This window comes from Hypomesus nipponensis, chromosome 17 (genome assembly GCF_054491055.1).
Source record: "Hypomesus nipponensis isolate SF chromosome 17, ASM5449105v1, whole genome shotgun sequence".
NCBI classification, from domain to species: Eukaryota; Metazoa; Chordata; class Actinopteri; order Osmeriformes; family Osmeridae; genus Hypomesus; species Hypomesus nipponensis.
In genome coordinates this window covers 294,910-320,424 of record NC_140377.1, presented here as the reverse complement: position 1 = coordinate 320,424, position 25,515 = coordinate 294,910, and the positions used below count along the sequence as shown (strand labels likewise).

Genomic DNA, 25,515 nt, shown 5'->3' with positions numbered 1-25,515 from the left:
TTTCTTCTTAGACTTAAACCACTTGAATAAATGAAAGGATTGAGACTTAAAATACCATGAGCCTCATGTTTATTTAGAAAACAGTGTGGGCACAGCCATATAGTGTAGCCAGTTTCAAGGCTACACTGAAGATACATGTAACAGAGAACATTTGAATGACGTCATACACAGAGTGGGCCAATGAGCATCACAGTTATTTATGCATTTATGTATTTTTACTGCAACCATCTGTCAGCAAAAAGTGGTTTTATGCATTATAACGTGACTAAAAACCTACAATGAAATGATACTACACAACATTGACACTGTTTATACTCCAGTATACACTAATTTCAATGGAGTAGAGAACTAATGACTAATGTTTGAGAAATACAGACACATACAATTGGATCATAAGACAACTGGTTCTAAATTACTGATAAACAGCAGCAATACAAATATACTGTAAAGATGCTTGGTTCCTTACAAACAGCTGTCTTGCTCCTTAATACTTACCTTTCCTCAAACGTTGGACCCAAGAACTTCTTTATCCATTAGGTTGTTTACGACATCCCTAAGTTTCACAGTATTAAGAGCTGTGAAGCGGAGGAAGGGTGGAGGGGTGAGTCAGCCTCCATCCAGCTCCTGCATGTCTGACTCTCCCAGCTCAACTTACTATGTTGAATTTTCAGTTACAGACTCATTTGAAATGAGAAATGGAAGTGAAATTGTCAAGACAGCAGTAAGTTTTATATGCATATTGTGGTCCAAACCACAGACAGGCTTGTAATACTCATTTTTGTATTAAATGTCAAAGGTACACAAAACAGTGTAATGCATCCATCTTTGTCATAAGGGAGCAATACATTCTGTGGCAGAATACATGAATATATCATGTAGAACTTTTTAACTATTGAACTGAATAGGTCCTTACTGAGGTCTGATGTGGTTGCACTAACCAGGTGTGAGTTCAAATGTATAATAGTTTTATCATCAGTCGTTACTAAATTCTTAAATCTTTAAATTACTCATGTCAGCACCACAGTCCTGTATTATTGTTCTACAGAGTAGTGACAAAACTATATTTAATGGACCAATAATAATATTAATGTATTCATTGAGCAGATGCTCTTATCAAAAGTGACGTACATGGGGGGGATTGAATGTGCATCTCTTGATCTGCAGTAAAATGCTCTTCCACTGAGCAGTATCTATGAACTATACCAATGAGCATTGGGCTGTGATTGGATCACTTGGCAACAGAAAAAGTGAAACAATCATCTTCATCTGATCGGTCACTCACAGATCTACTGCTAAAGGTCTTTATCAGAAAGGTATTAGCCATCATCTTGAAAAGGCTTGGTCTAATATTAAATCTATTTACGTAATGCACATTATATCTTTTAGATAGGAATAGGTTAACAGAAAGAGAGAGGAAGTAGGCAAAACCAACCTGGCTCAACAAGAAGACCTTCACAAGCATTCTGGGAAACTATTTACACTCTGCACTCAGCTTTTCCAGGACAGTTAGAAATGTGAAAACTATGTCTTATTTAGCTGAGAAACCCCGACTTCTTCCAACTGCATATATATACTGTAACAATGTGCACTGATATTTGGCCGTGGTTGTGTCTTTGTGTCACATTCATATATCAGAGAGTAACCATGTTCTGAAACAATCGTCTCATATTTTCACATTTTCTACCATTATGTCTAGTGTGGTTTTCTGTTTGTGGATATGCAGGCACACGCCTGCAATATGTGAGTTTTTCAAAGGGCAGGAGGTCCAAATCATGTCCACCGACATCGTTTCCTCTGGTACGCCGCCTCAGGGTTGGAGCAGCACCCCTCTGAGTCACAGAGCGAGTGGCAGGCTGCAGGGGGGCCCGGGGACGAGGCTGCAGGGGGGCCCGGGGACGAGGCTGCAGGGGGGCCCGGGGAGGAGGCCGCAGGGCGCTCAGGGCCGTCAGCTCCCTCCTCTGAGCCACAGCCGTTGAGGCTCAGCACCCATCCCAGCTTGGTGTGCAGCAGGTGTCTCAGCCCGGGCGGGAGGGGCAGCACACTGAGAGTGTCTGTGCAGTCTGGCAGGAGCTGGCGAAGGCGGGCGCAGCACAAGTACTGTAGGGAGGTAGGCGCAAAGCATGACCGGATCACCTTCATGCTACTCTTAGCTGCTGTGGAACAGGCCATGGGGAAGAGCCTCTTGTTTTGCAGTTCTGTGGCAGCAACACCTGAGATAACATGGGGAAACAGATAACGACAGTGTTCTTGTATCTCTGAGCTTGTAGGTTTCATTCACTATCAAGGCAGTATGAAAAAGCTCCAATGACTCTCAAAAACTGTTACTTCCTATAAAGTTGATCAATAACAACAACTTGTTGTTCACTGATTTCCCTGAATAAATAAAAATAGTAATAATAATAATTACCTATACACTTGCGGTTTTTGAAGAAAGTGAGGGTGCCATGCCACGTGTCCAGATGTACTCCGATGATGGAGCCCTGGCCAAACCGGGAGGAGAAGTTCACCTTATCTCCTTTGTGATGCAACAACCCTAGTATGAGGAACACAAACACAGAAGGCTTTAAATGTTCTTACAAGTTTGGTATTGTTTAATAAAAACAAATATTTTTAAGGAATTGTGTGTTTATTTATTCTCATGAATAAGCACCCCCCACCCCCCACACACACACAAATAATAGAGGTAAACCTGCACATAAATAAACATTTCAACAATGGGACTCACTCACAAATGTTCAATTATTAGCAGTAAAAGCACTTATCCGTTATTGCTCTGTGTTTGGGGCTAACAAACATGCTCACATGAAGAGCCTGCACTTTAACTTCATTGCATCTTCTCACATTGAGTATTGAGCCAAGACACCAGTGAACACAGTTCAATGGAAGTAGAAGTAGGCTTACCAGTGTAGGAGAGACCCCAACTGTCCTCATCTTTCCCCAAGAGGCTACAGAACGAATGTCTATACTGGTCCAGGTTCACATGTGAAGTCCCAATGCCTACCATCTACACACAACACAGAGTCTTGCAAGTCTTCAAAGTGCACAGAAACAGCAAAACAATGGACCACAGTTGAATTAGACACACAAAAAGAAATTAAAAAATGTTCAACAAAAGAAGAATAATCCATCTAGTACCAAAAGGTCATTAAGGAGCTGTAGTCTTACCATGTCAGTGCCGTACACTGGAGACGTCATCTTGATCTCCCAGAAGTGTTGCCCTTCAGCCAGCTCTCTGGCCCCGCGGACTGCAGCCGTGCCACAGCTGTACTCTGTGTGAAAGTTCACTTTGCGGTTGTCACAGCTTAACAACGTTGCTGTAGATCGACTGCTGTCATCCCACACCCAGTCGAAGTCTGAAACATGAAGACAATGGTTCAGTTCATTCATTAAAAGAAATATTGCATGCTTAGACCCGACATCTAAGACAGACTTTGATGATAGTGACAGTTGACAAGTTGGAAATTGTAACTTAAATATCAGGCTGGTCCAAATTGATGGTGTGCAATTAAAATGCTTTTATGACATGATTAGACGTTACTTATATTATTTCAATCGATTAAAAAATACAAACACATTAAACACTGTTTTCCAGCGTGATGAAAAACAATTGAGCCTAATATAATGTACTATATTACATTATATGCAGTATGTATTTGATTCATATTTAGTCCAGGCCCTCACCCTGGTCATCTTCTCCACAGTGGCAGTCTCTAACCCGGTGAAAGCCTCGCGGGCGTGGGGTGTAGCTGGATTCAGCCTGAGAGTCACAGCCGCAGTACGACTCCCCTGTGACAGGCACAGCACTGGGGACTGGAGGCACCACCACGGCCGGGAAATCTGCTTCAGAGTCAGAGTCACTGTACTGGAAACCACACAAACACAAACTATTACAATATGAAACTCACCATTACCATCTGCATTTCAATGATTTTCTATCTATTGTGAAATACGTTAAGGGACTGTCACTTTAGCAGTCATGTAAACTGTTAAAATGAGTTTACACTTATTCCACAGTTTGAAGCGCTAGATTAGTTATTTTAATAGAAATATAGGTTTGCTTCAACATGTAGTTTACTCTTATTTTAATTGTGTGTAATCTTGTAATTATTGAGATGGTGAAATACATAATAAATCTGTGCGTCCGATTTTGACGCTGTCGCAAGTGGAGGTACAATCAAAGATGTCACAAGTTTGTACCACTGCACAAAACATTATTTACCTGTAAACGTTCATAGCGCCAGTCCTCTGACTCAGCGGCGAGCCCCAGCGCGCGGGCGTCTGTATCGCGGCGTATTCCACTCCAGACATAACGCCACGCCAGACTGTTCCTGCTCCGCCTAGACATTGCGGTGAGATAATTTGACCTGTGGTAAAGCAAGAGTCACACCAAAATTCAAACCTGAAAGGTTACCTGATCCATTCTTTAGACTACACACAACTACTAGTCCTGTACAACTAGAGATCATTGGACAATCCACACAGACCCAACTCTACTCTACACCGTGGTCCTGAATAGAACTATTTGGAGATACTACAAGAAAATATGCAGGAGTTTACTTTATTAAAAGTAGACTTAAGACAAACATTTTTATTCCATGTTTTTTCTTGAAAAAAAAAAATCACGTATTGTGAGTATAACGAGTGTTCTCAATGTAGTTATAGGTTCCTAGCCAAGTTAAGACCACATTCATGGTATAATGGTTCTAACTTGCTACTAATCGCGTTGATTTTGTTTTCCCCATAACTAGATATCCTGGTCTACAGTAACCTCATTTGCTTGCTTGCCAGACAGGCCAGCTAGAAGGTGACATAGTAAACCAGCACAAGCGAAGGAATTGACTATCTAACTAGCTAGAGCATGTAACAAGAGCTAGTTTAGGCTGTACTAGTTAGGTGTTAGGCTACCTATCGTGGCCTATCGTTGTACACGGACATACAGTAACACAGGCCAGCCTTTGCTGAAGACAGTACAGGGTCAGGAGGACTCGATATGCGTCTGCTAGTCCTAGCCAGGTGTTTATAGCATTAGCTAGCTAAGAACAACTGCAAGCCTCCGTATTATTTTATATAGACATAGGTCGTTATCAAGGTAGTGCTAACCATACAGTAATTAGTCCCTGCCAGTTAGGCTAGGCTAACTGCAGTAGTTGAAGCCTGCAGTAAATCTAGACTAGCTAGTATATCTAACTAAAGTTAGCCTATCTCGTGCTATGTTAATGTAGCTAACGATACCGAATACACACGTCAGTATTGTCAGTCTTCAGTGTCTTCTTATTCCCAAATGTAACTGCTCATTAACTAATTACCTACGACAATATAATAACGTAGTTATGTTGATAATTCGCTCGCTAGCTATCCAGCATTCCTATCATGACCTACTTGTCAGAACGGACGTAAACAAAATACCTTTACTTGTAACGAACAGCTAGCGAGCAACCAGTGATTGGATGATGAACATGTCGTCACACTATTTTCATATCCGCTCTGATCAGGATACTTTTTGCCATACCCCTTTATATTACGCCACTGCTCGTTTGCAGAAAATGTGGTGGTTATATTTTGATGAGTGATGTTCTTCTATTGCATACAAATGTTACTCTCCCAAGTTTGCTATGTATTAGTAATAATATACATTAATATGGTGTGGATAATTATTTAGTAAAACGGAACACATAAAAAGCACATTGGACTACCATTGCGAGTGACTTTCCTAAATCAAAGTAAACATTGATAGAAAAAGCTTGTCGGGTTTGGGAGATTTATTTGGAAATCAGATCAGGCAAACCGCAAGCCTCCACCTTCAGCAAAATAAAGAATGCAGTACTACAGGTGAACAGTACATGTGATTGAGAATGTTGCATTGGAGTTAAAACATACAAATACAGTCATACAGTACACACACAAATCCATTCATTTACCCCGGGCACACATCCGGACACTAGTCTTTCACCACACACAGAGGAATTCCAAGCACTTAACATTATCCACAGTGCAATTCATTTCACTATACAGACATTTATAGTAAACATATACTAGGAATTTAGTAGACATTGTTCCATTTAAACAGTAGCATGAACAAATTAAAATCTTTAACAAATCAAACACTTTCCATAGTTAAAAAAATCAATTTACACTTGTAAAGCTTCTTTAACATCAACTTGAAACTAAAAATGTCCTCAAAAATGAATGAAAATAATGTCCATGATTCATTCAAGTCTGTTTTCAGACAAGTGATGACCAAAAAGGAGCCAGAAGTGGATAACATTGATTCTCAAACATGCACGGCACGGGCAGGATACTACGTAGACTGAGCACATTTACAAAGGGGTCAAGACTAACTAACCTTGGACAACTGTATAGATAAGATTAGACTGAAATCCAACCATTTGATCATAACCCATCTTAAAAACAACCCCTAGACCTAAACAGTGGATCTAAGAGAAGGGTGGGTGGGTGCATGTAGTGATACAGCAGACGGCATGACTAAAACTCCAGGTAGAACTCTTACAATACTACCAACCCTCCTGGTCCTGTCAGATCCACATGGTCCCATAGATTAAGGTCCATGAGTTGATATGGAACTGAGCAAAAGGGTTGTTGTTGTTCTGCATGTGTGGAATGAATGAGATGGTAAAGACACAGACATTTATTTTGTGGACAGAATGAGAGCCACGATGAGGCCATAAAGCCCTAAAACTTCAGCAAAAATGAGGATGAGGATCATGCCCACAAACAGCCTGGGCTGTTGGGCTGTGCCTCTGACACCTGCATCTCCAACAATGCCGATAGCAAAGCCTGCTGCCAGTCCGCTTAAGCCTACACTCAGTCCAGCACCAAGGTGAAGAAAACTCCTGAAGAAAGATGATTACATTTTAGAAGAGGATAAATAGAATGGTAAACACTGACTGATGCATACAAATTAATGTTAATCTTGATCCTATTTCTCATAATGAAACTTACTTATACAAGGTGATCCTCTCAGAGATGTTGTTGGCAATCAGCACAGCCACCACGAGCCCATAGATGGCTATAATACCTGCCATGACTACAGGGATGATGGACTTCATGATGAGTTCTGGCCGCATCACTGACATGGCAGCGATGCCAGTTCCACTCTTGGCTGTGCCGTAGGCTGCCCCCAATGCTTCAAGAATGGAGGAACAAAATGATGAAGACAAAACAAAACAATCGGTTTAGAGGCCAATATCCCTCATGTACACCACACATGGTGGTAGCTGGCCATATCGCCCAGCCGACGGGGTTCGTCAAAAACAACAGTTGGTAGGGACACTAGGCTAGTAGGCTACAGCGTAAATCGTCTGCCTTACATTCTAGGAGGATAGCCTACATACGCATTGTCAGTGGTGAGCAAGGTAGTGTTAGAGATCATCCCCAAATTAACCGACAGGCAAAATAATAGGTTGCGTCAAACTCGCAGTCAAGTTCAGTATTGAATAGATCAGGCACAAACATGTGAAATACAAACTGTAGCTAGATCTCTTTATTTTGTTGCCTACCTACGCTAGCTCTAGCTATTAAGTAACGCCAACTGTGATGGGAATATCGTATCCTTCCCCCTCAAACCAGTGTTATAAACCACTGCTGTGTGCAACAAGACAGCTTAATCTAAGTCGACATCATGTCGCGGTTCAATTATTCATTTATAAAATAAGTATTGAAATATACGACGTTAAGTATGATATAAACAATGTTTAGGCGAGGTGACTAATGGTTGATAGTTACCACTGAAGACCATGGCTGCAGAAGCTCCCATCACAGCAAAGAACGGGGAGTATTCAGGGCTCTCTGCCGACATTTTTCAGCGCAATTAATAACCTTAACCCTTACTGAGTAGTTAGATAATCACTTCTGGTATGACTAACTATATATTTAAACACCCCCGTTGTCGCTCAACAGAAACACTTGCCCAAGTGTTCAGTGCAGGTTATAAGGCTGATAACAGGCAACTGTTCCTGGCTTTAACACCGGTGAAGCTAGCAGAGAAAATGGCGCTATGGAAAATGTCACATGACCAACATTTGGGAAAGGTCCACTGTGGCCGCGCAGGGTTCAGTGGAGCTTTTTATTATGCTGTCATTGGCGCAATTACAACGCGTATTTGTGTTTTAAACACAAATACACCACAATACAGTAGGCTACCCGTATAGCCGACTTAATAGTGTTCTTTCGCAAAATGGTGTTGTGGTAGGTTTTGATTTAGTACACATCTATCTAGGATTTTAACAAATCGCAACACTACAATACGTAGCATTAAGAGACTTGTGTGGTGGCATTTAATATTGCCATACCGTGTCGGCTAGTTTGGGAATGAGACGTTTTCGTTTAGATCAGCTGACTCGTGCAATCTCACATGACTGTTTGCTCCTCCTTTCGTTTCAATGCTGATGGCGAGAGTATCCCACCACATATCTTACCCTGCGTAAGTCTATGGGGTAAGTTGTCTTATATTTTCTTGAAAAACGATTGGCCTAAATGAGTAGTAGGCTACTTGTACACTGCACAACAACAGCAGAGTGATTTAGTTCTATATTAGGATATAGTTTACCCTCAACTAAACGTTAAGGGGTACGATTATCTTTTTATAGATTTGGCTACATTTGTATAAAAAAAAGGTTTTTACATGATCTTTGTTAGATATAGGACAATTGCAACTTTCTCGACTGAGACAAGGCGGTTAATGGGACGGGGTCAAAGTCAATCCTGCACCTTGAAGTGATATGCTATATCTTGATGTCTCAGTCACAGGGTATGTCTTATGCTGATAGTCTTGTGCTCAGTATGGATTTAAAAAGTAGGCTATACCCGGATAATTGAGAAGCGTTGTCTACATGTTGACAGTTACATCTTTTAACGGTTGTCTAGAAGCCTATACTTCCTAAAACCATGCAATTTATTTGTTTTGTTTTTTATGTTAGAGTAATACAACTTTGTTGACAAAGTAAAAATGCCATCCAATAAGTCTGTGTCAGAGGAACCTATTGTCCAGTTTGTCAACTGCAGGATACTGAGAGAACATAAGCTTCAGAGGTATGAAATCTGCACAGGTTTGAACATATTCACTGTGAACTCAGTTTTCTCAGTTACTCTGCCACTTATGTTGTTGCCAGGGTTACTTGACATGATGTGACACATTGACAGGTGCGTATGCACAAAAACAATATCTGCACAACTTTATAGGAACAGTGCTTTTGTTACCTGTATTGATGAGTTAATGAAATCAGTAAAGTGTTATGCATTCTATGCGTTAATTAAGGATGGAATTTTGTATTTAACTCCATATTCATTGTGTTTAGGAAAATGTACAAAATATACACAGTGCAAATATTGTCATGTAATGATGTTCATTCACAATCCTGCTTGTGTGTCCTACTTCAGAGAGGACCTCTGGGTCCGCGAGGGGACGATACTCGACCCAGAGAAGCTCTTCTTTGATGAAAAAGGTTATGCAGATGAGACTGTTGATTGCAAAGGATGCATTGTCGCCCCCGGATTCATAGATGTCCAGATCAACGGTAAGGCCAATCATTTTCGTTAGTGGCCTACTTAACGGACAAATTATTAGTATTCAGATATGAATACATTATGGCAATATTGTGCAGAACACAATATCGGAGACACTTTCATACTCCCAAATGTTCTTTATACTACAATCTGCTCCGCCAATTCTGTGGCACACTTTGTAGAATCTCCACAAATGGAACTTGTGGCATGAAATACCTCAAATGTGTGGAGTGTTAGCCTGCTGCAAGGAAGAGCGACGTCATGGCCCCACCCCTTACTGTTTCAGGCATATAATACAGATCACTGAGAAGGAGAATAAATAAACACATTTCTCAAATTGAAATGACAGTGCCAAAACAACTTCTGCTTGCAGCTCTATTTTACTTTTGAATAAAAGCTTCGGAACAACCAGTGTATTAAGGTATTTTTGTGTTAGCCTTGCTAATGTTTCTAATTGATTGTAGCCCAACATAACAATTTTGCCAGAGGGAACTTTGTCTGACGTGGAGAAAGTAATTTACTTTTTAATCTTCAAATGTGTCATCAGGAGGATATGGTATTGACTTCTCTCAAGCAACCGAAGATGTCAGAGGTGGGGTGTCTTTAGTGGCAAAGAAAATACTGGAGCATGGTGTTACCTCCTTCTGCCCTACTTTGGTGACCTCACCTCCAAACATCTACCACAAGGTGTTGTCTGATGCTTTAGACTGGCAATTTCTGTTTCATAACACAAAAAATACAGACAATTGTGCTCTAGTCATTCATATATGTATCATCAACATCAACATATTCTTTTGTAAAGTTAATTGACTGATTGGGATGTTATACTTGATGGCAATGCTACTTGTGTTTTCAAGGTCTTGCCTGAGGTCAGAGTTCGCAATGGAGGAAGAGAAGGCGCTGGAGTGTTGGGTAAGAATGTCACCAAGGAGAAGTCAGACCAGCCGGGAATTAAGCACATTAAATTAACTATGGTTAACTGCAATGTACTGTTGAAAATCACAGATCATATATATTTTAACTGTTAATCTTGCGTTGAAATATAGCACTTTTCTATAACACTGCCACCATAAAATTTAGTTAAAATGTTTGTTATAGGTTAGACTTTTTTTTATGTAACTAATTCTTTCAATAATGTAATAGTCTCTTTCCAACCCATTCTGCTTCATCCTTACTGTCCCCAGGGTTTCATCTGGAGGGGCCGTTCATTAGTCCAGAAAAGAAAGGAGCTCATCCCGAGAAATATCTACGTACTTTCAAGTTGGGTGGAATGAAAGACCTACTGGACACCTACGGTGCTCTGGACAATGTTGCCATGGTGACGCTAGCCCCAGAGCTAGCCAATAGCCAGGTGGTGATTCAGGAATTAGCACAAATGGGCATCACTGTCTCATTAGGTGGGTTTTAGGAAAATAACTAAGTTTCTTTGCTGAAAGATATTGAAGGCTAGAACAACTATATCTTGTTGCAAGGCAACTCTTACATTTTGGGGTTTAATTTAGAGGAGGGGCTTGCATCTTAGCTTTGGTACTCTTGTCTTAACCACAGAAATAGGATAATGTTTACAACACTACAGCGATATTTAGGAGGATTCTACTATTTAAAAATATAAAAAAACAATATCACCCAAATCCTGAGCTCAGACTCCATAAAGGGGAATGAGCTGTTGTCATGGTGATGAATAACCATCGACCAAGTAAAGCAGGTGATAATGAAGACAGTAATAGAAGCTCTGACAGAGTTAAACAATAGCGCACCTTGACAGGTGATACTTAATGTGACTGGAAAACAGCCTCAACTTACGTTTAACATGTCTTAAAAGGTTTGGTTTTGGGTGTTAACACAAATGGATTCTAACTTAATATGAGGTATAACTTGATTGACATGTAGGACACTCAGTGGCCAACCTTACCCAGGCAGAGGAAGCAGTGCAGCATGGAGCGTCATTCATCACTCACCTCTTCAACGCAATGCTGCCAGTGAGTTCATTTCCATCAAATGTGGTTTACCTTATTTAAGGAAAATGAATCAGTTGGATTCAAAAGCAAACAATCGCAAGGTTTATGATCATTGACCTATGCACTTTTGTAAAGCGCTCTTTTGGAAGTCATAAAGTCATGAATAAATGTAAGGTTGATTTGTTGAAAATAGCAACACTGTAGAAGCAAAGATGAAAATCCACCTGAGTAAGGTGTCTTCAACAGTAAACAATTACAGTCGATTTATTCACTAAAGTTCTCCATTTGAGCAATTAATGTTAAAATGCTTGACATGATTTAAAAACTGAAACTAGTCAAATTTAACCAATATACTTCCTGTGTAATGCTGGGTTGCAGTTCCACCACAGAGATCCTGGCATAGTGGGACTGCTGACTAGTGACCACATTCCTCATGACAGGAAAGTGTTCTACGGCATGATTGCTGACGGCATCCACACCAACCCGGCTGCCCTGCGCATCGCCCACAGAGCACACCCCTCAGGCACAATGAAATAGCATGGCAGCACACCAGTTGGCAGTAAAGTGACAATAAAAGTCAAACAGCTAAATGAAGAGAAATGACATGTGTTTGTTGTTCAGGTCTGGTGTTGGTGACTGATGCCATCACGGCGATGGGTCTTCCCCCTGGACGCCATCCCCTGGGTCAGCAGGTCATTGAGATTCAGGGCCTTCATGCTTATGTGGCAGGTCATTATCTCCTAGTCCAAATATTCAAGCTTCCCTTTTTGTTTCCTTGCAAACAAAGCACTTGTGACGCCACACATTGAACACCTTGGATCTTCTGTGCACCTGTTGAGATCTTAACACAACAGTTCCTGATCAGCTGTTCAGGAGAAAAGCTTCTAGTTCTGATGTCAGAAAGATTCTAGTTCTGATGTCAGAAAGATTCTAGTTCTGATGTTAGGCACTGAAGATAGTGCTGTCTCGTGTGTTCTGCAGGCACCACAACTCTTAGTGGAAGCATAGCCACAATGGACATGTGTGTGAGGCACTTCAAACAGGCTTCAGGTGAGAGACAGTTTGGGAATGCGAGTGTTTGTGTGTGTGTTTCTCCCACTTGAGTTAAACCATGTTTGTGTGTGCCTCCACACGTGTTTGTGTGTGATGTCATCAGGATGCAGTGTGGAGGAAGCTCTGGAAGCTGCCTCCCTCCACCCAGCTCAGCTGCTGGGCATTAGCCAACACAAAGGCACCCTGTCATATGGAACAGATGCAGGTAAGGAATTAGATGTTGATGGCTACCTTTTCTCCATGCACGTGGTGGTGTGGTCACGTCCATCATCTTTAACAGCTGTTTAACAGCTCAGGATGGGTTTGTGCTTTCAAGTATTTCTTGCAACTCTTAGTACACACACAAACCTGCTAAGTAATTCCCTCTGTCCATCCTCAGACCTCGTTTTGCTTGATGATGTCATGAATGTAAAAGCCACGTATGTTTCTGGAGAAGAGGTCTGGAGGAAGTGACCTCACTCTGAGGACCTACACTAAGGATGAACCATGGACCATGGAAAATATAACATACCTCTAGAGGGCATGACAGTGTAGATATGAGGCAGTCATGACCAGATCCTCCACACTGGCTACCTGGAAATCCATCAGCAGCTGATTTGACGGCTTATTGCTTCTACCTATCAGATCTAATCATTACCTGAGTGACAGGCCTTTTGTCAGGCCATAATCCATAAAGAAACTTTGGCATGATGATTTCAGGTTGATTTCCACACTAGATAACTAGAGCAACTATATGGTTTATGAATGAAATTTGGGTTGTAACACCATCAGCAATCATTCGTAAATATATAACCAATTTTTTCAAACAAGTGTATGTATTGTAAAAAAAAAAAAAAAGGGAAAGAGTTAGGTGGAGTAAAAAATTGTTTAGTAAATTAATGCAATCATTGTGTTCTAGTATGTCTTCCTAGTCCTCTGTCATTTATACATAATTGTTGGTTGGAGTGCGGGGCTCAGCCCAGGAACGTGGAGATAAAAACAGACGTATCCAAATTGAGAGTTGCGTGCCACCAGCGGTCTGGGAAATACAGAACCTATCAGTAAATACACAAATATTTTTCACGTTAGTCCACATTGTAAATTCTAATTCTAAGCAAGTTTGAACTAAATACTGGCCTAAGAGGGTTCCAACATTTGACTTTGAATGTTTCATTTGACTGATTTCTATTTGAAATAAAGTGTGTGAGCTGCCCCCACCTCTCCGGGCTGGATGGTGCACTCCAGCGGCCTCCCCTCCTCAGGCAGGTGTGGGAACACGTCCCTCACCCAGGACAGAGTGCTGTGGTTTGGGTGGAAATGAGGGGCTTTGTCTGGGGGATAGAGGAACCAGCGCTATACAGGGAACATGTTGACAATCAGATACAGACCTTAATAAACCCTTTACAGCTTTAAAATGCATCAATGTCCTCTTCACATGGAGAGGACACTCTGTAGACAGTGTATGCAGACAGGTCGTTTACCTTCCTGCCGTAGATGACCTCAGAGTAGCCAGGCCCATGCCAGTGGAAAGGTACCCCTGTGCCTGGACCTGTGGATGAAAGATTTTAAGGATAAGACTTTGATGTCAGAGAAAGATCCGGTATTCAGCCAGGCACTAGCAGGGTTTCAGGCAATGTCATAATGCTAGATGAGTCTGGAGGTAAATGGCCAAGGCCATTTGTCTGAAATGCTGTTTCCAGCTATTTCTAGCATTGTCTTTCACCCTAGTGTAGGATCATTAAACAAAACACAGTTCCTACTGACCTGCAATGCCAAAGCTATATGCTCCAGTTGTCTGAGGCAGCAAGTAGGGTGGTGCTTTGTAGTTCTCAAACAGGGAGTGCCACTCAGTGAAGTTATTGTCGCCAAAGAAATACAGTGTATCTGTTAAGAGACCAGGTAGAAGAGCTCCCTAATTAGCAGTGCTTCCCTTGACATGTCTGTATACCAAGATCTGCTGAAAGCACCTGTACTCACCGCTGCCCAGACTGTCCTCTGCCTGGGGCATCAGTAGCAAGTCTACAAACTCTTTGAAAGGGACATCCACTGCAGTCAACAATGAAATATATTGTGAATTCAAGGATCAATTTACCAGAGTTAGCGATTGAGTACGAGTGTGCGCAAAGCGTACCCTTCTTGTAGGAGAATGTGTTTGCTGTGCTGAGCCTAACTTTCCGATCTCCATACTCTTGAAGTAAATTGGATTTGGAGCATAAGAATTGGAATTTCTGAAAACAAAGTACCTTTACTTGAAACTCATATCACAAGATAATGTTGGTATAGGTGATGATGTACAAATGTTCTGTTATTTGTCTTGGACAAATAAAGTAATACTGGGTATTTTCGATTTGACCGTTTTTCTAACCAAATTACAGATCTACAAGGGTTAACCTAAACCCCGGCTTAAAGATCTTCCGCGTCTTGACATATGAATGATACTATCAGTATTGAGTCTCGGTTACTTTATGACATGATGATAAAGAGACGTGTTGAATGACGCTAAATTCTCGCTATGGTGTTTTGAGTCCGTACGGTTGCGTACGACCAATCAAAGCGCAGATGTTTCGTAATTTCTGCAAAGCTATTGGTTTATGTTACAAAATGGGTAGGACGCCCACCCTGTAGAGACACGTAGCATTAGACAGAGACCTTGCATCACACCATGTAGGCAACAACAGGACCATCACTAAGTGCATCACTACAGTGTATTTTTACGGATCATTCTGCACAGGCTGGGCGTGCTCCAAAATGTTGAAGTGGATGGCTAAAGTTGGGTGTTGTGTTGTGTGTCTGAAAGGGCTTCCAGATAGCCTACCATATTGTCGGTGACACCTCTAAGAATTACAGGCTTTGAGTATGCATATCTATTAAAAAGGAAAGCAGATGTAAAATAAATGATCTATATTCATTCAACATTTAAAATGTAAGTTAACATTTTACAAGCAGACCTAAAGATAATCATATATATGCCTACCTATCAATGAATTCGCGATATGACAAAGACACCCCATCCAATATGTCTATGTTGCATGAGCCGTCATCCGTCACACTACCTGAATTAGAGGACCTGTAATAAAGTGCCCCCCAAAAATACCAAGACAACAAATACATGACCAAATTTCAAATTTTTATGTTAGCACGCTACTGTAGCTAACGATCCTATAAAGTTACTCACCAGCCTCCGCTCTGTTCTGAACCCGTGGGGATGCTTATCCGATCGAATAAGGCAAGTCGCCTTGTTAAGAGCAAAATATGAAAAACAATTGTAATACCAAGCTTATGGTCCATTTGTACAATTATGAATAATTAAATACTTCGGTTTACTACACTGTACATTTCCTACTTCCGTCAACAAAAAAAGGTGCTGAATAAAAGATGCCTGTGAAAATATGCTTCCTACAACTAAGGCCTGGGCAAAGCAAAGCAAATATTCATTATGGCCTAAATAAACTCGTATTCATTCGAAATTGCTGGATGAAGACAACTTGGCAGCGCGATGCAATCAGGGGAAACAGTGTAGCCAATCAAAGCAAAGAACCCACGCTATGATACGGTGGCCCTGAGAGCTCAAATAACTCTTAAACCTTCGTTGCGTCTCAATACCCATACTAATACCCAACCTATTCTGCACTGTGGTGCACTGCACATACTGCCTGGGACATTCAGATTCCTGACATAGCTACCTGTCAGGTAGATCAAGTCCTTCAGTAGAACAGGCTTCTGTGTCTTTGGCGTTGGCATTAAAAGGAAATTCCCTGTAACCTGTGAAGTTATGGTGGTGTTGTACATTCTGAAATGTATTTGTCTACAATATTTTCTAAATCTGTGGTGATATTGTCTGTGACTGGATTTGCATGTATGGCCAAAACACACAAACATGGAAGTTTTTATTTTCTTATCTGTCCAAGACTACAATAGTCTTGACTTTTGCCACCTTGTTTTCCTCACTTGTTCTTCTGGGTTCTGCTGATAAGGAACCTCATGTCAGTTAAGGCTGGATAGCTGCTGGACCCAGATTGCTTTTCACTCTTCTTAGGGTCAGACTCCTCATCCATCACAAAATCTCAACAAGAAATATTACCCAGAAATAACAATAATAAAAGTACGCAGTTTTCTGAAAAACATGTTTATATTTTTGTTTTTTGTAATTTATAAAAAAGTTGATTCATAAAAATACATGGCTGACAAACGTGTTTAGTGCTAAAACACTACTGGTTCCAGATCTATTGGAAATCTCAAAAAAGCCTTCCCTTCTTCACCCCCTTGAAAAATCACTGAATCCCAGTTCTCTACTTAGTTCCCCAAAGTACATCGATTCCTGCCCCTGAACCTACTCTATGTAGGACATGGGACATGTGTGCACGTGAGCTGGGAGACTGGGGAGCAGGGAGAGTAAACCACAGGTCCCAGCTGCCCCAGGGTGACAGGTCCCAGCTGCCCCAGGTACTGCAGGGTGACAGGTCCCAGCTGCCCCAGGTACTGCAGGGGAACAGGTCCCAGCTGCCCCAGGTACTGCAGGGGAACAGGTCCCAGCTGCCCCAGGGTGACAGGTCCCAGCTGCCCCAGGTGCTGAAGGGGAACAGGTCCCAGCTGCCCCAGGTGCCCCAGGTACTGCAGGGGGACAGGTCCCAGCTGCCCCAGGTACTGCAGGGGGACAGGTCCCAGCTGCCCCAGGTGCTGCAGGGTGTTCAGTCATACTCTAGAACCTCCTCCAGCTGCACTACGCCCTCCTGTGCAAAGGAAGTCAGACGTGGATGATCCAACCAGAGGAAATATAGTGATCAGAGATGTTCAGATGTAAAGTATTATTGACCATCAACAGAGCTCTGTTTCTGGACACGTTCATGTACAGTTAAGCCAAATAGTTTCGACAGTCTTCATGAACTCATGTTAATCTCCCTACATATTGCTTTGCTGAGAACACAGTAGCAATAGCCTTTCAGACTTAAGAGCACAAACACTCCAGGAACCCTCTCTGAAGAAATAGAAAGGGTATTTCGTCATCTCAATTATATTATTTCACAGCCTTGACTTCTAACTCTTGCACTGCATAAATTACAAATAAAGCTTATGATTTATCCTAAAATGAATGATATGATTCTGAGCTGGTGCAGCACAGGGACCTGGTGTTTCCTCAGCACTCACCCATCCTCCCTGGCTCTTGACCCATGGAGCAAAGTTCTCCATGTAGCGCTCTGCATAGCCCTGCATGCGCTGCGTCCCAGTTGCCGTGACGACACGGCGCGACACCTCCATGGTGATGGCCACACGGCGCAGGGTGGGGCTGGCGGTGGCTGGCAGGGCCGGGACTTGGGCCTCGCTGGCGAAGGTGTCCAGGAGTTTGGCAAACGAGGGGTAGGAGAGACGAGTCAGTGTGGAGCGCAGGAACGGATCAGACTGGATCTGGAGGAGGGGGGGGGGGGGAGTTACCCTGAATCCAAGATTTTGATTGAATCCATTGTTTGCTCAACTCTACCTTAAAGTTGATGGCATCCCCTTCTATAGACAGCACCTGTGCTAACTGCTTCACCACCTGGTCTTTGTCTCGGGCTGAGAAGAGAGGGGGGAGGTCAACTGGTCAAAATAGAAACCCTGCTTCATGCTGTCCTGGATTCAGAGAGCTGGGCTGCGTGCTGCCTCTGGGCTGCGTGCTGCCTCTGGGCTTGGTGCTGCCTCTGGGCTTGGTGCTGCCTCTGGGCTTGGTGCTGCCTCTGGGCTGCGTGCATGTGTGGTGACCGCAGCATCTCACCAGGGGCAGCTTGGAGTGCTGTGGTGGCAGAGAGGACTGGACTGGGTTTCTTGGTACTATGAGACCTCTGAACAATCCTGTCTAGAGTTTCTGCAACTTCTTCATAAAACTCAGGAGGATGTGCTATCAGGTGGGACCAGGACAAGAACACAGTCAGGATACACACATCATGGATTAATACATTACAATGTTTGAGGTCATTTATATATTAACATATATAACTATAATTTATAATATAACGATATTCAGGTCATTTCTACAGGCATTGAACCCTCACAGGGAGAGCTGAGGGGAGGGGTAGGGTCTGGTTCTTTGTTGATGGACAGTGTGGGTGGCCTCTGAGAGCCATCCTCCTTTTTCTTGAAGAACGAAGAAATCTGGCTCTTCAATTTGTTCTTTTTCTTCTTTTTCTTTAGTTTGACTTCGCTGCCCTCCTCCTCTGATGTGGAGGATGCTGAGGAAGGGTCTGCCTGCGGTGAGGAAGGATGCTCATTATGTAGTTACACTCTGAAAAGATGAGCACTATAAAGCATCTTAGACACAGAAGAAAGTCCAGCAGCATTGCATTACTTTGTAGTAAGACAATCGCCACGCTTCTGTTCCTGGCTGTCTCTGACCCGGGGAGAACAGCACGGCAGACCGCTGAGGAACTCTCTGCAGTACTCTCTAGCCAGGGGAACTAACCTCTACACCACAAGTGTGATACCTGCACTGGTTAAACTCTTGGTGGTAGTAGTTAACAACAATAATATTGTTTTTAACCGTGTCAAATATTATACTGTTAATTGTAGAATTCTGTCCATGTCGACAATATTTAATGTGTTTTTAACATACTATCTATAGTGTATTGTATTGTATACGGTGAAGATAAGTTTTTACTGCAAGGCCGAAGTGTTCTTTGTATGCTTTTTTATTTATCAATAAATCAACTACTACATGAAGACAATAGAAGGTCTTCTAATCACTAATCCTGATCAAATCTAGTTTTAAATTATTACTAGGCATCTTGTTATGGCCACAGCGTGCCCCACCGTTTTGGGTTTTGCCCTGCCCTAGTGTTTCCCTGTCTGTCTCTGTCTGTCCTGCCCTAATGTTTCCCTGTCTGTCTGTCTCTGTCTGTCCTGCCCTAGTGTTTCCCTGTCTGTCACTGTCTGTCCTGCCCTAGTGTTTCCCTGTCTGTCTCTGTCTGTCCTGCCCTAGTGTTTCCCTGTCTGTCACTGTCTGTCCTGCACTAGTGTTTCCCTGTCTGTCTCTGTCTGTCCTGCCCTAGTGTTTCCCTGTCTGTCTGTCTCTGTCTGTCCTGCCCTAGTGTTTCCCTGTCTGTCTGTCTCTGTCTGTCCTGCCCTAGTGTTTCCCTGTCTGTCTGTCTCTGTCTGTCCTGCCCTAGTGTTTCCCTGTCTGTCTGTCTCTGTCTGTCCTGCCCTAGTGTTTCCCTGTCTGTCTGTCTCTGTCTGTCCTGCCCTAGTGTTTCCCTGTCTGTCTGTCTCTGTCTGTCCTGCCCTAGTGTTTCCCTGTCTGTCTGTCTCTGTCTGTCCTGCCCTAGTGTTTCCCTGTCTGTCTGTCTCTGTCTGTCCTGCCCTAGTGTTTCCCTGTCTGTCACTGTCTGTCCTACCCTAGTGTTTCCCTGTCTGTCACTGTCTGTCCTACCCTAGTGTTTCCCTGTCTGTCACTGTCTTCACCTGAGTCTCGTTTGTCTCTGTGTATTTAGGTTCCTGTTTTGTGTCCAGTCTTTGTCTTGTCCTTCCCTTGTTACCGTGAGTTCCCTGTCTGTTCCTGTTTTGAGAAATTAAACCCTTTGTTTGACGCCATGTCTGTCTACTCTCCTGCGCTTGGGTCCTGCCCCACCACTCTGCGTAACACATCTTACTTCTAGCTTTTCTCGGAGTCGCAATACTCCTGGACTGGTGCCCTTCCGCCCTCCTTCCTTCTCCAAGGAAGCTTTTTTGGTCTGGTCTGGGCCGTCTCTGAGTGAGCGGCGCGGCTGAAGTCTCTTTATGATGTCCTTGAAGCTTCTTTTGTCACTCGCTGAGCTGACCTCATCCTCCTGGGAGTTCAGTACATCCTTCGGCCGCCTGCTGGGGTCCTTCACACTAGCACTGGTCCACACAGGACAGACACACAAGAGATGGACAGAATCAAACACTGCTATTATGGGAGGTGTCACAGTGCAATAACACAGTCTGATGGAATGGCAGTTTGAACAAATGAGAAGTATAACAGATCAGACCACCCACCTGTATTTGGTGTAGTCCCTGTAGCCTCCACCAACCCTCCCCGCTCGCTCGCCAGCAGGGATGGCCAGAGAGTGGCGGAGGAAGGCTTTGAGCACCAGGCGGGTGTCCTCCTTGATCTCCACCAGGGAGACAGAGGACACTGAGGGGGATGGAGATGAGGGGCCCTCCGCTTCTTCTGACATCACTGATGGAGTCAGAGTCACAAAGTGAGAGATGGATTAATGCAGTGAGAGAGAGACAGAGAGTTGTGGTTGGCAGCACAGTTACACAAGACATGGCATGCTTCTGTAACGGATATGTAACGGACGTGGTCTTGCAAGCTTTGTCAGAGGTATCTGGCCAATGTTCACTCCCACGGGGACTCGAACCTGCCACCTCACGACTTTCAAGCGCAACCACTACCGGCTACGCCAAAGAATAGCTAGCTCTTCATTGACATACCCATTACAGTTCATCACACCTAGGTATGATTTAACTTGATTAATGGCCAATAGGATGAGCCTCAGCCACAGGTTAAGCTACACCCAAACAGAAACACACCTAGATTTGTGGAAAAGAGCCTTTAAGCTCAGATGTAAACACATGTTTACATGGTCTCGTGCATGGTAGTCCTTGGAACACCTTGTTGAGAAACAGCAACATGGCCAGGTGTGTGATGGAGAGACCCAGAGTTCATTACTAAACACCTACAGATAGGACATGTCTGATGTTACCCAATCAGCTGGACAGCAGTTTCGATTGGACTGTGTGGGTCACAAAACAACTAATTAGTCTGCATCTTAACTGGAAAACAGCTGTCTCTGCTGAAATATGTCCATAGCAACTTTTTAAATGCCAGTGGTTGGTATGTGAAAACAAAACACCACCTGAAATGCACACCTGTCGATCTACATTCTTGACATTTTAGAGACTTGCGATCAACAGCTTGATAGTTTCCGAACATATGAACCTGTAAACAAAATGCCAATGGCAAAACTATTTGTACACATAGTAGAGCGGTCAAGCCAGGACTGACCGCTGGTTAATGAGGATACTACCCTATCAGGGTCTAGATCCATAGTGTTCACAATAATGCGCCAAGCCACTAACTAATGCTTAATAAAACTGGTCTGAAAGCTTAACCACCCACTAAGCCTTATGGAACACTTAAGTCCTATTCAACTCATCAAGTGACATCAGATAACAGCCAATACTCGGTAGCAGAAATCACGGTTGAGCTGATAAAAAACTGGAACACCCGGATTCACCCTGAGATTTCGGATCGTGGAGTTTGTGTGTGTGTGGAGTGACAATGAATGAGTAGCGACACACCTTAGTGAAACTGGTGAAACTTTGCTTACCTGTGCTGTGGATGGCTCCTTCGTGCCTTCATTCACGTTGCGTTTGAAAAGCGAAATAGCTAGCCAGTTCTAGCTAACTAAGTGCTATCTTAAACAAATTAGCAAGTGAGGACTTCATAACTAGTACTCGCTATACCGCATCATGTTAAAAATGTTTACATGAAGCCAGGACAAAGTGTAGTCCTTTTAGCCTCAAGTATTCTTAAAACAAACAATCTAGCATGACTTTTTTGCTAGATCGAAATTAAATACGGTTTGTCACTTGTTGACTTGTTACATTCAAGACGGGTCTTTAGCCAGCTTGCTTTCTAAACGTTTTAAGCTAACACTACAGTTTTTCTAACTACGGTGACTGCGCTGACCTTTCTAGTACCGACTGCTTGTGACTGAAGAAGTTTGCTTTAATCCACATTGGAAAACGTCGAGTAGTGTGTTACTAGGGCGCATGTCAACCGAGCGGCAGCCTCATGACTCACAGCACAAGCTATTCGACCAATGAAAACTTCATCATGTGTGAGATCTAAATATATTCACATTTTACAAACTCTCAAAGTAGAATTCATTTCAGTCTTTTTTTTCAGGTTGAATTTATTAGGATCAAAACACATTCAATACAAATATTTATAGTTTAATTTTAAAAATAATTGTTGGTGGGAATTGTCCACTCACAAGAAATCCCCCCAAAAGGAAATACTTATTTCAGAAACAGATGGCAATAAAAACGATGAGTTATGAGACAGAGAAAGAGGCACATAAAGCAATCCAAACACACCTACACGTACGCACACTAAAGCTTGTGCGGTGATGAAGATGAGAATGAGAGGTATCTGGTACACAAACTGTTGCAAAGTCCTCAACACTGCCCCCCCCAAACCATGCCAGCGTCCCTGATATCCGACACTGGTACAAGGATTGGGAGACACTGGGATGAGAACAGCACAAGTAAGACAGATGAAGAGAGCGATGAACAGTGAGATGACAGTTGCCAGCATAGACTTCTGACCACTTGTACCCTTCTGTCTCAAGGGTTACAAATTAGTCTAAAAGTATACTGTACACTTACTGTATGATGCTAGAAGCACTTACTGTATGATGCTAGCAGCACTTCCTATATGATGCTAGCAGCACTTACTGTATGATGCTAGCAGAACTTACTATATGATGCTAGCAGCACTTACTGCATGATGCTAGCAGCAGTTTTTCAAGGAATTGAAAAACAGAGTGAACACAGTGAGTACATTTCTCAGGATCACTATAATCTAATAAAACATTGCATTGGCTTCTGCAGTAGTCTTACCTCCACATATTCAATGTCCTCTATTGGATGGTTCACATTATGTTGCCATCCCTTTCTCCCTCTCTCTCTCTCTCTCTCTCTCTCTCTCTCTCTCTCTCTCTCTCTCTCTCTCTCTCTCTCTCCTCTCTCTCTCTCTTTCTCTCTCTCTCTCCCTCTCTCTCTCTCTCTCTCTCTCTCTTTTTCTCTCTCTCGCTCTCTCTCTTTTCTCTCTCTCTCTCTTTCTCTTTCTCTCTCTCTCTTTCTCTCTCTCTCTCCCTCGCTGCCAGTCCGGGGCCTTGAGCACCTCGTCCTCTTCTGCCTCCCTCCATCTCTGGCTCCCTCCGTCTCTGGCTCCCTCCGTCTCTGGCTCCCTCTATCTATCCCCTGGCCCTGCTTCCCCTATCTCCCCCAAATCACTTATCAACAGAGCAGTGACCAATGAGAAAGCTTTCGACAGGGTGAGGCACTTCCTCTGTGACAGGAAACCAACAGTAAACACCCAGAGAGGAGAAAGAGAGAAAGAGAGAGAGAAAGAGAGAGAGAGAGAGAAGATGAAAAGAGAAACGGATGCTTGATGAACGTGTTGAGAGGTGAACTCAAGGTCAGGACTTATAGGAATGGTAGTCACTCATCATCTGTATGATTCGCTGCATTAGTGTTAGTGATTGGGACTGTGGACTAGCATTTATTCATTTAATAATTGTTATTAACTTAACAGAAAGTACTCCTATCTTGCAATAAATAATATTTACAGTCCAGCCAACAGCTTGTTGTTATTAATATGTGTAGGGAACCTGTATTTCCTGTTTCTACACTTTTCTACCATTTATTTTAATACATTTTAATATGCAACCACGGCTTTTCTATGTTTAAATTTACTTAACCAAAATAATTTGAGAAATTGTTTTAATTTGATATTCGTTGTAATAGGTGACCACTTGTTACCTAACTGGTTCTATTTCTGAATAATATAATATGATACAAAACTAATAGGAAGAATGTTGATGTGACAAAGCCATAATATCTGCTGGGAGTGATCCACCAGCCCTGCTGGGAGTGATCCACCAGCCCTGCTGGGAGTGATCCACCAGCCCTGCTGGGAGTGATCCACCAGCCCTGCTGGGAGTGATCCACCAGCCCTGCTGGGAGTGATCCACCAGCCCTGCTGGGAATGATCCACCAGCCCTGCTGGGAATGATCCACCAGCCCTGCTGGGAATGATCCACCAGCCCTGCTGGGAGTGATCCACCAGCCCTGCTGGGAATGATCCACCAGCCCTGCTGGGAATGATCCACCAGCCCTGCTGGGAATGATCCACCAGCCCTGCTGGGAGTGATCCACCAGCCCTGCTGGGAGTGATCCACCAGCCCTGCTGGGAGTGATCCACCAGCCCTGCTGGGAATGATCCACCAGCCCTGCTGGGAGTGATCCACCAGCCCTGCTGGGAGTGATCCACCAGCCCTGCTGGGAGTGATCCACCAGCCCTGCTGGGAGTGATCCACCAGCCCTGCTGGGAGTGATCCACCAGCCCTGCTGGGAGTGATCCACCAGCCCTGCTGGGAGTGATCCACCAGCCCTGCTGGGAGTGATCCACCAGCCCTGCTGGGAGTGATCCACCAGCCCTGCTGGGAGTGATCCACCAGCCCTGCTGGGAGTGATCCACCAGCCCTGCTGGGAGCTCGTCTGTGATGGACAGAGGCTGTTGACTGTGTCACAACGTGTGTCAACTGCTCCAGACTCTTCACAATGTTTAGTCTGGGTCTGAGGGCTCAGAACCAGGGACACAGGGAGGCAGGGAGGCAGGGAGAGCGAGAGAGATAGGATAGCTTAATGGGAACAGATGAAGTGATAGAGGGAGGGGTCCAGATAATGATAAACTAAGTGTGCTGTGGTATCAGATGGGTGTGGGACGCGGTCTCTGTGGGACGGATGGAGGTTCCAGCAGGGGTCTGATCTAACCTTAACCCAGGGGTCTGACCTAACTTTAACCCAGGAGTCTGATCTAACCTTAACCCAGGGGACTGATCTAACCCTAACCCAGGGGTCTGACCTAACCCTAACCCAGGGGTCTGTTCTAACCCTAACCTAGGGGTCTGACCTAACCTTAACCCAGGGGTCTGACCTAACTTTAACCCAGGAGTCTGTTCTAACCCTAACCCAGGGGTCTGACCTAACCCTAACCCAGGGGTCTGACCTAACCTTAACCCAGGGGTCTGATCTAACCCTAACCCAGGGGTCTGTTCTAACCCTAACCCAGGGGTCTGACCTAACCCTAACCCAGGGGTCTGATCTTGCTCAGGATCACTGCATCCTCTCCTGGTCTTAACCCACTGTTAACTCTACACCTAATGACATTCATCTTCCAAAAGAAGTATTTAAGATTCACTTAAATACTAAACTGTAT

General features: G+C 43.5%; 5 protein-coding genes and 1 long non-coding RNA gene across 19 annotated transcripts; 1 reads left to right on the top strand and 5 right to left on the bottom strand.

Moving 5' to 3' along the window:
* Nucleotides 1-52: 52 nt before the first annotated feature.
* Nucleotides 53-5,431, bottom strand: spsb3a (splA/ryanodine receptor domain and SOCS box containing 3a). Of its 4 annotated transcripts, none has more exons than XM_084676697.1 (7): nt 5,413-5,431; nt 4,220-4,364; nt 3,682-3,862; nt 3,166-3,353; nt 2,902-3,004; nt 2,408-2,533; nt 53-2,210 (listed from the first exon to the last, which is right to left on the bottom strand). In XM_084676697.1, exons 2-7 carry the CDS (start codon nt 4,343-4,345, stop codon nt 1,771-1,773), a joined length of 1,164 nt encoding a protein of 387 aa, XP_084532823.1. In that variant the 5' UTR covers nt 4,346-4,364; nt 5,413-5,431; the 3' UTR covers nt 53-1,770. The 4 variants fall into 4 exon arrangements, with proteins under 4 accessions (XP_084532823.1, XP_084532821.1, XP_084532820.1 ...); XM_084676695.1 differs by lacking the exon at nt 5,413-5,431 and adding an exon at nt 5,233-5,406; XM_084676694.1 differs by lacking the exon at nt 5,413-5,431 and adding an exon at nt 5,244-5,406.
* A 310-nt stretch (nt 5,432-5,741) lies between these two features.
* On the bottom strand, nt 5,742-8,027 carry atp6v0ca (ATPase H+ transporting V0 subunit ca). The gene is made up of 3 exons (XM_084676673.1): nt 7,744-8,027; nt 6,961-7,144; nt 5,742-6,851 (listed from the first exon to the last, which is right to left on the bottom strand). The coding sequence occupies exons 1-3, from the start codon at nt 7,814-7,816 to the stop codon at nt 6,647-6,649; spliced, it is 462 nt and encodes a 153-aa protein (XP_084532799.1). The 5' UTR covers nt 7,817-8,027; the 3' UTR covers nt 5,742-6,646.
* Nucleotides 8,028-8,227: 200 nt separating this feature from the next.
* amdhd2 (amidohydrolase domain containing 2) lies at nt 8,228-13,725 on the top strand. 6 transcript variants are annotated; one of them, XM_084676666.1, is made up of 13 exons: nt 8,228-8,453; nt 8,656-8,767; nt 8,937-9,048; nt 9,397-9,533; nt 10,070-10,209; nt 10,380-10,434; nt 10,707-10,919; nt 11,413-11,501; nt 11,859-12,003; nt 12,102-12,209; nt 12,462-12,530; nt 12,637-12,738; nt 12,913-13,725. In XM_084676666.1, exons 3-13 carry the CDS (start codon nt 8,966-8,968, stop codon nt 12,984-12,986), a joined length of 1,215 nt encoding a protein of 404 aa, XP_084532792.1. In that variant the 5' UTR covers nt 8,228-8,453; nt 8,656-8,767; nt 8,937-8,965; the 3' UTR covers nt 12,987-13,725. The 6 variants fall into 6 exon arrangements, with proteins under 6 accessions (XP_084532792.1, XP_084532793.1, XP_084532790.1 ...); XM_084676667.1 differs by lacking the exon at nt 8,656-8,767 and having other exon boundaries at nt 8,228-8,440; XM_084676664.1 differs by having other exon boundaries at nt 8,656-9,048.
* Nucleotides 8,893-11,092, bottom strand: LOC146252775 (uncharacterized). Of its 2 annotated transcripts, none has more exons than XR_014731664.1 (4): nt 10,387-11,092; nt 10,044-10,239; nt 9,739-9,825; nt 8,893-9,563 (listed from the first exon to the last, which is right to left on the bottom strand). It is a non-coding gene; the product is annotated as an uncharacterized LOC146252775 (long non-coding RNA). The 2 variants fall into 2 exon arrangements; XR_014731663.1 differs by having other exon boundaries at nt 8,893-9,560.
* On the bottom strand, nt 13,385-15,961 carry jmjd8 (jumonji domain containing 8). 3 transcript variants are annotated; one of them, XM_084676672.1, is made up of 10 exons: nt 15,847-15,863; nt 15,688-15,747; nt 15,487-15,579; nt 15,328-15,376; nt 14,644-14,740; nt 14,490-14,558; nt 14,277-14,396; nt 13,994-14,061; nt 13,731-13,865; nt 13,385-13,551 (listed from the first exon to the last, which is right to left on the bottom strand). In XM_084676672.1, coding segments are annotated over exons 1-10 (789 nt in total). In that variant the 5' UTR covers nt 15,849-15,863; the 3' UTR covers nt 13,385-13,455. The 3 variants fall into 3 exon arrangements, with proteins under 3 accessions (XP_084532798.1, XP_084532795.1, XP_084532797.1); XM_084676669.1 differs by having other exon boundaries at nt 15,688-15,961; XM_084676671.1 differs by having other exon boundaries at nt 13,385-13,567; nt 15,688-15,947.
* Nucleotides 15,962-16,622: 661 nt separating this feature from the next.
* On the bottom strand, nt 16,623-22,275 carry bcl2l12 (BCL2 like 12). 3 transcript variants are annotated; one of them, XR_014731661.1, is made up of 9 exons: nt 21,836-22,275; nt 20,496-20,679; nt 20,129-20,357; nt 18,539-18,731; nt 18,262-18,384; nt 17,989-18,062; nt 17,658-17,915; nt 17,145-17,242; nt 16,623-17,078 (listed from the first exon to the last, which is right to left on the bottom strand). XR_014731661.1 is itself a non-coding variant. In XM_084676668.1 (8 exons), the coding sequence occupies exons 2-8, from the start codon at nt 20,675-20,677 to the stop codon at nt 17,201-17,203; spliced, it is 1,101 nt and encodes a 366-aa protein (XP_084532794.1). In that variant the 5' UTR covers nt 20,678-20,679; nt 21,836-22,275; the 3' UTR covers nt 16,623-17,200. The 3 variants fall into 3 exon arrangements, 1 of the variants encoding a protein (XP_084532794.1); XR_014731662.1 differs by having other exon boundaries at nt 16,623-16,955; XM_084676668.1 differs by having other exon boundaries at nt 16,623-17,242.
* Between the last annotated feature and the right edge of the window lie 3,240 nt (nt 22,276-25,515).